The sequence below is a fragment of the Gekko japonicus genome, unplaced genomic scaffold (assembly GCF_001447785.1).
Source record: "Gekko japonicus isolate JY-2015 unplaced genomic scaffold, Gekko_japonicus_V1.1 scaffold670, whole genome shotgun sequence".
Lineage (NCBI taxonomy): Eukaryota > Metazoa > Chordata > Lepidosauria > Squamata > Gekkonidae > Gekko > Gekko japonicus.
In genome coordinates this window covers 120,988-135,461 of record NW_015167557.1, presented here as the reverse complement: position 1 = coordinate 135,461, position 14,474 = coordinate 120,988, and the positions used below count along the sequence as shown (strand labels likewise).

The following is a 14,474-nucleotide window of genomic DNA, read 5'->3' as shown; positions in this document are numbered from 1 at the left end:
CTTTTTCAAGAACAGCTCTTATCAGAACTACAGCTTGCCCAAGGTCATCCAGCAGGTGCAAGTGGAGGAGTGGGGAATCAAACCTGGTTCTCCCAGATTAGAGTCCGCGCACTTAACCTCTACACCAAACTGCAAGAGACTGGTGCCAAAAACTGTCAAAGTATCGGCAATGTACCCACAGTTTTGCACAGCTACAACTGGAGACAGTCCTTTGACTATCTGGGAAGCATCACGTGTGTGGTTGTGGTGCAATGGGGGGGCAGGCTGGCATGTGGAGGGGGCCAGAGCTCACATGTGTTGTGCACAGAATGTCCCACGTCCAACCACTAGCATCTCCAGTTAAGAGGATTCCAGAAAGCAGCACGGAGACAAAGATTTGCTGAAGATGGTCTCCCTGTCAGACCTTCCGGTCATATTAGGCAGTATTGCAGCTACATGAACCAGCAGACTGACACAACATAAAACATCCATGCCTAGAGCACTGGGCTAGACATGTTCAAGACCATGAATCAGCTAGGGCACAGATGGATCTACAAAATAAATACATGGTGGAACATAAATATGGAGTAAAAGCAGAATCTTTATGCAATTTCTCCTGCACTGCCTCTGCTGAAATTAAGCCCTATATGGTCACAAGTAAGCCACTCATTACTTTTGGGAAAGTGGACTGGGTGTGACAGAGATAAGAAAGTCGGGGGTGTATAGTTTTTACCATAAACATATGGAGCAGAAGCCCATCAGTGGTATAGATAGGAACTCTCAGTCTGGGGCAGGTGATGCTCTGTATTCTTGGTGCTTGGGGGGGGCAACAGTGGGAGGACTTCTAGTGTCCTGGCCCCACTGGTGGACCTCCTGATGGCGCCTGGTATTTTTGGCCACTGTGTGACAGAGTGTTGGACTAGATGGGCCATTGGCCTGATCCAACATTGGCTCCTCTTATGTTCTTATGCTGCTAACACTAGTTGCTCTGCTAGTATAGTCTCCAGTTCTTGCCAAAATAAACTGCAATGGTATGGAGCTTCCAAAGATTAGGCATGCTGCACCCAAACTCCAGAATTCTTTAGACTGTGACACAAAAAGGCAGAATCGGAGACGTTGTGATACAATGGAATTACTTCCGATGAAAGGCATTCTATTGCACCGTGGTAACAAAACCAACTGGAGCTGCGGTGGCTCAAGTGGTTAAGATGCTGAACTGCAGGCTGTGGAAGGTCGGTAGTTCAGCAGTTCGAGACCCGAGTGTGCTGCATGACGGAGTGAGCTCCCGTCTCTAGTTCCAGCTCCTGCCAACCTAGCAGTTCGAAAGCAAGAAATTGCAAGTAGATGAATAGGGATCACTTCAGTGGGTAGGTAACAGCATTCCGTGCGCCTTGGTGCTATGCTGGCCACATGACCACGGAAACGTCTTCGGACAGCACTGGCTCTTCGGCCTTGAAACGGAGATGAGCACCGCAACCCTAGAGTCGGACTCGACTGGCTTTCGAGCAAGGGAACCTTTACCTTTTAACAAAACCAAACAAATAACCCAGGATGGGCCTATGTGCACTGGCGCAACAAGAGTCCGCCCTATTTCTTTTTTCCTCCCGTGGAAGTAAAATGGCTACACAGCAGGACGTACAGAGAGATGTGAAACAACTTGGCCTGAATCCCTGGAGGTACAGCAGCTGACCAGAGGCAGCTTTCGTGCGGCCAGAAAGAGAGGCAGCTTGTGGAACGCAGCAGGTTCATACCGCCGCTCCGCCTGGAGATGCAAAGAGAGCACGAGGGAAGGTCCCAAGCCAGGTGCCACCGCCGGCACCTCCAGGCAAAGGCTCAGGTCGCAGGTGAGCGAGGCCGCTCCCAGTGTTCATTTATAGCCTCCCCACCCCGTTAATCAGGGCAGCGGCTTATCTCAGCCCGACCCAGGAGCAGTGTTCCCTCTAAGCTGAGTCAGTGTGAGCTAGCTCACAGTTTTTTAGCCTCCGGCTCACACGTTTTTGCCTTGGCTCAGGAAGGGAGGGCTCCAGAGCAAACTGATTTATGCAGCAGCCACATCGCTCGCTCACAACTTTAATGCCAGTCGCTCACAAAGTAGAGTTTTTGCTCACAAGACTCCACAGCTTAGAGGGAACATTGCCCAGGAGCTCCTGCCGGCTGAGCCAACACAAGGGCCGGGGGGGGGAGGAGGCCGGCAAGCCGGGCTCCCCCTTCCAACCGCAACCACTGCTGCGCTCCCCCCTTCCGAGCAGAGCACGTTCCTGGCACGGAACCGGGCCGGGTGCCCCTGCAGCGTCTCCGCCCCCACTCACCGTGGCCGCCTGCCCGGGAGAACGGCACCCCCGCCGGGCACCGGCCCCGCAGGAGCTGGTAGAGGCAGCCCCATCCCCGGCGCTGGGCGGCCAGAGCCGGCAGCATCCTCCCGCCGCTCTCTCAGCTGCGGCGCCCGAAGGGGGAAGGAGGAGGAGCCGCCGGAATCCGCTTCTCAGAGGCACGCCCGGCCCCGGCCGGCTCCCGAGCGGAGTCCATGGGCGAAAGCGGAACTGGAAGTGCGAGAGGCGCCGGGATGGTCTAGCCGCCTCTTATCTATGGCCTTTCCCTCCGAGTCCACCAACAAGACACCGACTCCTTGTGACGGCGGTAGTACGCATGCTCAGGGACGGGGGGAAGAGCATGCGCGCTACTCCCCTTCCCAAGGCTCTACACCCCACCCCCATTCAGGGCAAGAGAGGCGAACGAGCCTCTTCTGGCTCCCCTCCAATGAAAGCGGGCGGGCGTGACGTCATGCTCCCCCCGTTCTCGCGCCGCGGGGTCTTAGCGCCTCCCTCGCTAAACCTGTTCGTTCTCGTGAGCCGATCGGGCCGTTGTGTTTTGGAATGGGAGAAGCTAGAAAATGCTCCGCTACATTAAAAATAGGTCTTTGCAAATAAGATGATTGTAGCTCAGTGCTGTGCGAGCTGGGCTTCCAGGGAATTTTTGAAAGTTCAGAACTGCGTTGAAGTAGTAGGGTTTCCAGCTCTAGGTTGGGAAATACCTGGAGACTTTGGGGGGGGGTAGATCCAGGAGAGGGAGGGGTTTGGGGAGGGGAGGGGCCTCAGCATGGTACAGTGCCATAGAGTCCACCCTTCAAAGCAGCCATTTTCTCCAGGGGAGCTGATCTCGGTCGGCTGGAGATCAGTTGTAAAAGCGGTAGATCCCCAGGCCCCACCTGGAGGCTGGCAACAGTAAGTGCAGTTTGTCCTGCCACTGCAAGGATGGATCAGATTGAGAGGAGGCTCAATGAAACCTACCTATGAAAAGCCAGACTTGCTTCTAGAGCAAGGTGGACTTTAGTTCTATGCACATTGACAGGGCAGTAAATTCTATTGAGCGCAGTGGTATTTATCCAGCCATGAAATTCACCGGGTGAACTAGGAACAGCCACTGATCGCTTACCCTGACCTACCTCTCAGGGTTGTTGTGATGATAATATGGCAGAGGAGAGATCCATGCTGGGGGGAAGGGCCGGATAAAAATGCTCCCGATCCATGGACAGACTGTATGTGCCTGGTGTCAACTTAGTAATCTGCAGTCCTCTGCCCTCAGAAGTCCTGTTGAACTCAACTGGTATTTTGAGCAAACATGCCCCCGATGGGACTGCTTATTACAAGGGGTTGGGGGAGTCCACAGTAGTCATCAGCTCACTGAACCACCTATACTTACACCAAGCTTTCTATTGTTGTTGATGGCTTTGTTAGTGTTAAATAGTGGGTTCCATGGATGAGCAGACTCCAAGTCTAGTGATCAGCTCTACTTTATTAGTGATTTCAGCAAGACAAGACCCCAGAGCCTCTGCTCTGCTCATGCAATTGCCACACCCAAACACACCCCACTCCGAATGATAGGCTACTTACATAACATCACTAGTTGACTACTACTTGACTACTACTACTCCAGAGTCCTGGCAGGCTATTGTTCTTGGGCTCCAAGCTCAGCCAGTCTCCGGTGTGACAGACCTGGAATGATTCAGTCCCAATACATAACAGTTAGTATAATTCAACAAATCATTTTCTTGAGTCTTGGCGAGAGAGGCCAAATATGTGTAACCAGCTAACAAACTGATTGTTGGTTGGTAAGAACAGAGGACACTGAATGGCTCACACTGTTGATAATTAGCCACTCAAATCTCTGCTTGCTGTGTCAGAGATTCAAGCTTATTCCCCAGTTGACAGGTATTAGACAGACATGCGTAGAGCTGCCCAGTGTTTTGTTTCTGGCTGGACAGAGGCTTCAGCCTATGGAGCAATAGTTTCGATGCTTCAGCTGTTCCAAAATGCACTGGCAGCAAAGCAATTCTTTTCCCAGGGGTCAATGTACACAGCAGGCAGGATGCTGAAGTAGTCAGGAATGCTGAAACCAAATAAATGGCCATGGTGGTAAACCTAACAAACTATTTACTATGAGAATGACTTCCTGACCCTGTTTGGAGTAGCAAAGTCCAAAAACATTCCCTAAAACTCTGTAAACATCTGACATTCCAGAGGGGTTTCCTTAGTAGTCTTCTACAACCAAAGCGATGGAGAGTCTTGTGTCACCTTAGACTTGCAACTCAAGCTTTCTTGCAACCCAAGCTCACAATGTTGAAAGGGACACTCCATTGTGAAGCTGCCAAGTTGGAATTCATACACAGGGTTGACACTATGAGTTGGGAGCTCAGTATGGACTAGGATCGCTACAGAAAGTAACTGTCCCTTGTTCAAGGCTTATGGATGCTATTGGGCCCGTGGCATCACCACTTGGAAGTTGTCCTTCCTTTTGTACCCTTAGAAGCTCATTGATTCATGACTCTTGAGCAGCAGAAAACACGTATTTCTTATTTTTTAGATGCAGGAGCTAAAAGGACAGAGAAATTTTGCAATTGCTAGAGTGATCCTGGGATCCTTGTCACTGAACAAAAGAGCCAGGGTTTCCGGAGTATAGGGGGGCAGTCAGTTAAATAAAGGCTTAATATAGTAACATCCCTCATAATCTCAAAGAATCTGCATTCCAGCAGGGTGTGAAAAGATGTATCCATCCACATGGGCCAATTCAAAAAACTCCCTTGTGAAACCATTGTAGGTATAATGTTCAGTCTTGCAAACAAAAAGGCTCTGCAATAACGTGGGATGGTGAGATAGTACATAAGGGGGGGGTTAAGATTTTGGGTAAGAAAGCCCCCAAAATAGGGGTGAGCATATTCTGCGGGCTCTCAGAATCAAACTGCCATGGTCGATTTCCAGGACTCGCTTTTTGGATCCGAGAAAATGCTCGGAAGTGGCCCACACCCACTTGGATGAGAACCGTTTCATACCCTCACATACCACACATTTCGCTGAGAGGTGAGAAGTTCTAGGGGCGGCGGGTTCCCGGGTTGGCTCCTTTTGGAGGAGTGAGTGCCAGAGTCTTATTCCCCCCCCCCCCGGAAACATTGGCATTATTTACAAATGTACAGGGGTAGCACGGTTAAAGGCACTCCTACAGGGCATCGGATCCCCCAGAATAGAGATCTTGTGCCTCCAAAGTGTGTCAGCCCCCTCTCGGCAGCAGTACGGTGGGGGAAAGTACTGTTAAATCTCAGCCGACTTATGGCAGCCTTGTAGGGTTTTCAAGGCAAGAGACGAACAGAGTCGGTCGCCTTTGTGCAGCGGTCCCTGACATCCTTGGTGGTCTCCCAACCATGTACTAACCAGAACCAACTGTGCTAAGCTTCTGAGATTCGACAACATCAGGCTAGCCTGAGCTATCCAAGTCAAGGTCAGCAGCATCTACATATCTAATTCATGCCCCCAATGTGCGGATATCTAAATCTGCACATCGGGGTCACTTGAGGGGCAGGGGGGTTTTGCTGCACATTTGAGGCAATCCCCAGATGTGCAGAAAAATCTAAAAAGTTGAAAAAAGTATATGGGGGATATTTTAATCCCCCCAAAAGTAAAAGAGCCTCGCATGCGCAGAGAAAGCACTTACCAATAGGAACTGTGGCTGCTGGCAGTGGCGGCGGCACAGGAAGAGAAGCCTTGGCAGCCGGCGTCTGGGAGCCGTGGCCATTGCTAGGGGGGCCATTGCTGTCATTGCCGCTGGCGGCAGCGGTGGCAGCGATGGGGGGGGAGGGAGAAGAGCCACACAGGGCTCGCCGCCTTTGCTGCTCGTGGCCACGGTGGCTGGGGGGGGGAACCTTGGAGGGCAGGTGGCTAGCCGCAGCCGTTGCTGCTGTCATCAGGTGTGTGTGTGTGGGGGGGAATCCTGGCGAGCCCAACAGACCACCTGCTGGGCTCACCTGCAGCCGCTGCCACATTCTCCTCTGTGTGGAGCTCCTGCTGCTTCAGCAGGTGAGCCACCCAGGAGCCGCAAGAAATACCCCCCCCACATGAGTATCGCGGGTCCTGCCTCTTGTTACAGTGTCTATTTCTGACTAGAGAGATTCCATGGGAAGGTAAAGCAGCGGCCGTCATGACCCACCCATCCTCATTCCCCCCACAGTGAACAGTCCCGAGACATCATTCTTGGCCATAGAGGCTTCCTTGCCACTCTGCAAGGCTTACAGTCTGCAAAACACCCTGTAGATTAAACTGAGGAGAAGCAGGACACATTCTTGGGTTTTTTTGGTAAGGAGCAAACTAGCTTCCAACATGTTCCAGATCTGTTTGTTTCTTTAAGGCTGCAGTCACACACGCTCAATAATCCACTTTCAGTGCACTTTCCAACTGGATTTTTACTGTGAACTGGCAAAATCCAGTTGGAAAGTGGATTGGAAGTGGATTAGTCAATTGTGTGTGACTGCAGCCTAAGAGTACCACGCTGGAGGAGGCAATATACGCCAAAGTGTGGCCCTCAGCCAGAATGCCACAACTGTAAACTTCATGCAGCCTGCAGTAGGGGAGCGGTCGGTTTGCCTGGGGCCAGGGAACTGTCCGTGGTCCTGAAGATCTTGTGGCTGACATTATGCCAGCCACCACCCCTTAAGTGTTGCTTACTTGCATCCAGAGCCCATGCTGGTAGCTGTAGTTCCTGCTGGTCCTGTGCCTGATCTGCCCCACTTCAAACATAAGAGTCCTGTTGGGTCAGAACAAAGGTCCATCTAGTTCAGGTACCTGTTTTCCAAAGTGGCCAACTAGAAGTCCTGGAAGGCCCCCAAGCAGAGACTCGGAGACCAAGGCCTATCCCTCACTAACAACTTGCATTTCAGGAGTGTGTCTGCTGCACTGTCAGGATAGGGTGTGGCCAACGCACACTCCATAGTCACTCTTGGAGACTTGACAAGCCTCAGGCTAGAGATGGAAGTTTGGTGTAGTGGTTAGGAGTGTGGACTCCAATCTGGGAGAACCAGGTTTGATTCCCCACTCCTCCACATTGCAGCGGTTGGTGTGACCTTGGGTCAGTCACAAGTTCTCTCACAGCTGTTCTCTCATGGGCAGTTCTCGAGAGAGCTCCCTCGGCCCCACCTACCTCACAGGGTGTCTTTTGTGGGGAGGGAAAGGAGGCTGTAAGTCACTCTCAGACTTCCAGTGAAGGGCAGGATATAAATCATCATCATCAACATGCGGGCTAACCTACCCTCTGAGGTCAGTGTTGCTGGCCCTTAAGAGGGAGATTCATTGGGATATACCCACCCCTTCCTCTTCCTGCCTCCTTGAGGGTTGTCCAACCCTCCTGGGTTGATTGGCAGGAGCGATTGTCAATCAGGTGTGACTAAGCCAGGCCAGCCTCCAGCCTTACCTTCCGCCTCCTTTATGTGGCTGCCCTGCCTCATCCCAGCCAGCTGTTGTTGGTATATTAAGGCTATCACATGTGTTGGCTTTTCCTCCGTCACTCAGACCTGCTGAGCTGGGTGTGCCTCCAGTCGCTTGGGCAGGCCTGGCTTCAACGGGATTCCCACCTGGAGGGAAGACTGCCCTGCTATGTCAAGTGGAAGGGCGAGAATTCTGCTCTATGGAGGCTGCTCCGGCTGACCTTTTCCCTTCACCTCTGGTTGGTTTGGGGGTTTATTTAATTATTTTGAGCATTTCTGTACTGCCTGTTCAAGAAATCCGCCTGAAATGGCTCCAGTTTGCATTGTTTTCATAAAGGAACAGATGTACTTACAATATTTTGTTAAAGGGACTCCTGATGAAGGAGACAATATACTGAAATGTGTTTGGTCTTTTAGGGCTTCTAACAGGAATGCTCCACGACTTATAAATCCTTTGTTTATTAAAGGATATTTAATGTGTTTAATTTGTTCTGGATGGCAGATTTTATTTTTTTATTTTTTAACTTATATTTTTGCATCTCAGCTTTTGCGGTTGCTGTTGTTCAACAACAGCCTTGTGTGCCCAAGAGGACTTTAGGCTTATGTTTCTTGAATAGTAGCCTCTCCTGGTATGTAGCAAGCCTATCTTGAAGCTAGATGAAGGGGCTTTCCAAAGAATGTAAGGTAACAGCTTGGTGAGGGAGAAAATCTGCTGTTCAGGGGGGGGGGGACTCTGAGGTAGATTCTTGGCATGGCTGAAGGATTTTGATCGGCAGTGATGATCCATCCAAGGTTACCTGTGCCTAAGAATGCAGTTTTATGCATACTTGGAAATATGCTTTACTGAATACAGTGGGCTTTTTTCCAAGTAGACATGTGTGGCATTGGGGTTCATGTGACACTGAAAGAACAAGCTACTGAACATCAAATTGAAGTCTTGTTTATTTAACTGGGGCTTCAGTCAGAACTCCCTTTGGCTGGATTCTGGCCAGTGGGTTTAGGAACAGACTGTTTCAGCTTTGCGCAGACATCCCCCCCCCCCCCGGGGAAACAAGGCACAACATGGGCTGCGTTTCCGGGGGGGGGGGGGGATGTGCAGTTCCAAGAGAACATTTGTGCCATTTATGAATCCATGTCTTCAGCACTAGGGCTATCAAAGGCCATGTTTTGAGGGTTTCCTCCCGCTGTGCACTCCTGAGCAGAGTTATGCTCCTCTAAGTCCACTGGGGTAAACGGGCTTAGAGAAGTGTAGCTCCGCTGAGGATTGCACTGTAAATGGTGTGGAAGACAGCAGGTAGGCAAAGACAAGGGGAATGCACAGGTGTTTTAGGTTGGTGCATGATACAGGTATGAATTACAGTCACGTATCCTGGGGGTCAAATGAGATGTGCCAGCAACACAGCATGCCAGGTCCCTATTACAGGAAAGGGGGGTCAAAGCAGAGCACTGGCTCTGGCAGGCAGTGTTCCCTCTAAGCTGAGTTAGTGTGAGCTAGCTCACAGTTTTTTTAGCCTCCGGCTCACAGATTTTTGTCTTCGCTCAGGAAGGAGGGCTCCAGAGCAAACTAATTCATGCAGCAGCCAAATTGCTCGCTCACAGCTTTAATGCCAGTGGGCTCACCAAGTAGAATTTTTGCTCACAAGACTCCACAGCTTAAAGGGAGCCTTGCTGGCAGGTAGGAGGTTGTGTACTGAACCATTCCCCCACCCACAACAGTCTCCCCCCTGAAGCGGCTTGTCCTTGGCAGTTTTTCTGCCAATGGGAGGCGGCTTCTGTTTATTTGGCATAGTTTTGGTATCTAACCCCACCTCCAAGTAGTTCAAGGTAATGTACAGGATTCTCCCTTCCAAATTATATCCTCACAATAATGCTGTGAGGTTGGTTATGGCAAAGGAGAGGTCTGAACCCGGGTCTCTTTGATCCTAGTTCAACGCTAATCACTACATCACACTGGCAAACTTTGGTCTCAGGGCACTACCAAGACAAAACTATGTAGGGAGATACAGTTTCATGGGGAGAGGAAGGGCTCTGCCCCTCCATCCTGCCCATCCTTGATGGGTTTTTAAATCATCCTCCAACAACTTCACAGGGATTCTGCAGGAACCCAATTCTGACTCAACAGCAATGCTCCCTCTAAGCTGTGGATAACCAGAATAACCAGAGTAGAAGAACCAGAGTGTGAAGGGAATGGCAGGCAAAGATTTTGATGGGACCAAAGGGATTCTTACAGATGCTTTAAAGAAAGAAATGACCAAGGTGAACAGCTGCCAGGAATCCAGTTGCAAACCATGCACAGATTTATGGCAGTACATTAAAACAGTTGTGCCGGGGGCTCCGGTATTTGTTTATTACTAGTTGTGAAACAATGGGGTGTCTCCAGACTAAGTTTTCCACCAACTGAAGAGGTGGGGCAACTTCCACTAATTTCCCTCTGCCCACTGCACACCCCCAATTTGCTTCTCCCCTACTCCTGGGAGTCCCTTGTCTGTCCCACTGACAGAAGTGCCCTGCATGACCCCACAGCTCTGTCTGGATCCAATCCCTTGTGTGCGCCACTTCCTAACAAAGGGATCTGGACAGCCAGGATGAGGGCCACAGAAACCACGCGTCATTAATCAACATGTCAATTATCGGTAATGTTAAATTATATCTTTTTCAATTATCCGAATGGGCTTTCTTATACCGGTCCTTTGTTCACTTCCTGCTTTAAGTTTTGACATGGTTTGGCTCTTCAAAGGTAAAAGGTTGCTGAATCCTGGGTTGGAGTGTTGAACTAGAATCTGGGAGATTTGGGTTCAAATCTCCGCTCTGTTGTAGAAGCTTGCCGAGAGACCTTGGGCCAGTCACTGGTTCGGATCCAGCAGCTTTTCCACTGCTGAAAAAGGACAGGTTCCTCACGGACCACTGAAAACGGCTATGCTGCAGACCATTGGACCTGCATGGATCAAAGTTGAATGGAACAGGAATTGTGAAAAGGAGGGAGATTTGGTGAGATTAAGCAGAAATGTAGTTGGATTGTTAAAATAAAACAGAGGAGGAGAGAATGGAGAAGAGAACAAGAGGAGATCGGATATATACCCCACCCCCTTCACTATCCAAAGGAGTCTCAGAGCAGTTTACAATCTCCTTTCCCTTCCCCACAACAAACACCCTGTGAGGTAGGTGGGGCTGAGAGAGTTCTTTCGAGGACTGCCCTTGAGAGAACATCTCTGAAAGAACTTGCGACTGGCCCAAGGTCACACCAGCAGCTGCATGTGGAGGAGTGGGGAATCAAACCCGGTTCTCCCAGGTTAGAGTCCACTACACCAAACTGTTGTAAGCTGCTTTGAGGCTCCAGTGTTGAAGAAAAGTAAAGTATAAATGCCTAGAAGCTGGACCTGGAACTCAGAAAGCACCCTTTTTCTTCTGAAATATGATTTTGACCTTCTGTTTGTCAAATTCTGTGCTCCTTTCTTTTTCCTCCCTGTCATCCACCGGGCCAAGGAAGCAACCCCAATCTGGGCAGTGACCCAAACAAATGGCCCCCAAAGGATCTGCTGACAAAAGAGAGAGCTCCTCTACAAGCCTGGAAAGAATCCAGATAGGATGAAATCTCAAATAAAATTTATGGAGGATAATTAGCAAAATCAAGCATTCACAAAAGTATCAAGCATAAAATCAGCAACAGTACCTGCACAGCCATGGTAAGATTAGACATGTTCAAACACCTGCCAGTTTAGCTCATGATCTGTTCGCCAGTCATGAACAGAGAAGCGAGTCATTCATCAAGCAGTTCAGCTGTCCATGAAACAACTCAGACCAATTTGTTGGGTTACTTTTCACATATTCGTATAGTACAATTGGAACTAAGTGGTTGGAGTGTCGGATGGATCTGGGAGTCTGAAATGTGAATCCCCACTCTGCCATGGGAACTTTCTGGGTGACTTGAGCCAGTCACATACTCTCTTAGCCTAACCTACCTACAGGGTTGTTGCGAGGATAAAATGGAGAAGAGAACAATGTAAGCTGCTTTGGGGCTCCATTATCAAGAAAGGCAGGAAATAAATGAACATGCACATGAGCACATGAAGCTGCCTTGCACGGAAATCAGATCCTTGGTCCATAGAGGTCAGTATTGTCTACTCAGACTGGCAGCAGCTCTCTAGGGTCTCAGGCACCTACTGCCAGATCCTTTCGCTGGAGACGCTGGGGATTGAACATGGGACCTTCTGCATGCCAAGCAGATGCATGGACATTCTCATCCAGATAGGAATCCTGCTTTCTCCCCCTCCCCCTAGACCTCCTGTGGCTGCATGCCACTTAGCAGTCAATACATGCATGAACAATGAGCAAATCAGTCAGCCAGTACATATATAAAAATCAGTATTCATTTAAGATTGTGGTGTTGATGTTGTTTCACACATGTGTGTTTTTGTGTAGCGTCATGAGAGGTATACTTTTCTCTTCCTATCATTTAATTACCAGACCCAACCACTCATGACCCTGGATAGAATCATCATGCCTAACGTGTGCATGGAAAGGCTCCTGGAAGGCAGGGAAATGAAGCGCCACTGTATCATACACTTGCTCCTATCTTTTGAGCTTATGCAGGTCCTCTGACTCAGGACCTCAGTGTATGCCAGGGACTCAAGGTTAATTTGGTAGCGTGCTCAGATATTCTGAGTCCCCTGTGTTTCCCAAGGCTACCAGGCTCAGTTTAGGAGAGGCGAGGAGGGCACATAAACAGTCTCTACTGCCCAGAGATCCTTCAGACTCCCAGCTTATAAAACATAAAGGTTTATGTATAGGGATTAAAACAAACAGGGGGAGTTTGCACATAAAATAGACAATAGACAATCCTAAACCCTAACTATGCTAGCTTATCCTAAACAAATGGTTTGTTGTTCCTTTCTCCCTGGAACTTCCACCTCGTTAAGGCTCGGCTACTTGCTTCAAAGTTCGCTCTGCCAAAGCTTTGCTTGCTTGCAGACACTCTTGGTCTTCTAAGCAGCCCTGCCCCCGGACTATACCTCACGGTCACAAAGATCCTTGCAGCGGCTCTTAGGTTCTTCAAGGCCACGTGCAGCACTCCTGGCATTTGTCAAGCTGTCGCCGTCAGTCTCCTGGCTTGCTTGGAACGCGTAGATGTGTGTATCCGGCAAGTTCATGAGCTTTCCTCCTCCATGAATCTCGATGAATTAATTATTCTGCCTCTAGGACTGAATCTTATTCCTTGATTCCCCAATCCCCGTCCTAGACTAATTAGAGATTGCTGCCTTAACCAGCTGTTCCCATTTACTTAGGTCTTAGACGTACTGATACTGACTAAACTTACAGACATTTATTGGAGATGATCCTGCAAGTTAGTACCTCTGGCATGACACACTGCCACAGGTACAGCACAGACACAAAGAAGAAGAGGAGATTGGATTTATACCCCGCCCTTCACTCAATCTCAGAACGGTTTACAAACTCCTTTCCCTTCTCCTCCTCACAACAGACACCCTATAAGGTAGGTGGGGCTGGGAGAGTTCTTGACAGAACTGTCCTTGAGAGAACAGCTCTGACAGAACCATGGCTTGCCCAAGGTCATCCAGCCAGGTGCAAGTGGAGGAGTGGGGAATCAAACCCACTTCTCCCAGATTAGAGTCTGCAAACTTAACCACTACACCAAACTGGCTCGGGAGCCATTTGAGGTGGACAAAAGACAGATGATCAGCCATTGGGCTCATGAGTGAACACGGTATGGTTACTGATTTGAACATGCTTGCTTCCAAGTTCACAGCATCCCTAGATGAGGTACGAATAGTCCAAAGGCCCTCGAGGAATAGAAGGCAAGAGGCCAAAGGGACAGAGTAAGGGATGAGGGACTTCTAGCTACCCGTTTGTGCAGGCTCCAGTTCCAAATCCCAAAGCAGGGGGTTGAAGGTCCAGACGGCGAATAATCTAAAAAGAACACCATTCCAAGGGACAGTATCTGGGGATCAAGTCTAGCTGTAGTTCTCCAGCAAGCAGAAAGCCAACGATACATGATGCCTGGATTCTGGCTCCACTTATAGGTCAGGAGGCTTGAGATGAAAAACAAAAAATTACTTTCTCTTCCAGCTTGGAGAGGCGGGAGGAGGCAAGGTAAGCCAAGAGCCGTAGGACTGGCCTAAGGTGAGGAAGGAAGGCGGCTTGGGGTGGGTGTCCTAGGAACATTTCCAAATAAGGAAAGACGGGAGGTGATATCTGGGGGGGGGGGAAGAAGTGTGTTGGAGGCAGGTAGACTGAGCTAGGTTTTCAGCAGGCAATTGAAACAATCCATATTAGATCACTCTGGACAGAAAAGCTCCTTGTGAGGAATGCTAATGTGGGTTTTCTAAGCAGGGCTTTTTTTGTAGAAAAAGCCCAGCAGGAACTCATTAGCATAATAGGCCACACCCAACAGCAGGAACTCGTTAGCATATTAGGCCACACCCCCATGTTACCAGAAGTGTGCTCATCCAGCCACACCCACCTTTTGCTTCTTATTCTGTTTACCTTGTTTGTTGTCCAAACCCAGGGCTTTTTTGTAGCAGGAACTCCTTTGCATGTTAGGCCACACACCCCTAATGTAGACAATCCTAATGAGTTTCTGTTGCTAGGTGTGGCCTATTATGCTAATGAGTTCCTGCTGGGCGTGGCCAACTCAGGAGCCAGCCGGAACTCCGTTCCTGTGCGTTCCTGCCCAAAAATAGCCCTGTTTCTAAGGTTTTAAGTGTTAGGGCAGCGGGATTCTCTGAATTATACC

At 49.6% G+C, this 14,474-nt stretch overlaps 1 protein-coding gene across 1 annotated transcript in view; it reads right to left on the bottom strand.

Moving 5' to 3' along the window:
* Positions 1–2,508, bottom strand: part of SLC30A9 (solute carrier family 30 (zinc transporter), member 9) — a 52,345-nt gene extending 49,837 nt beyond the window's left edge. The window contains exon 1 of the mRNA XM_015413737.1: positions 2,289–2,508. Coding sequence (XP_015269223.1) covers positions 2,289–2,394 — 106 coding nt within the window. The 5' untranslated portion in view covers positions 2,395–2,508. The remainder of the gene's footprint in view (positions 1–2,288) is intronic.
* Between the last annotated feature and the right edge of the window lie 11,966 nt (positions 2,509–14,474).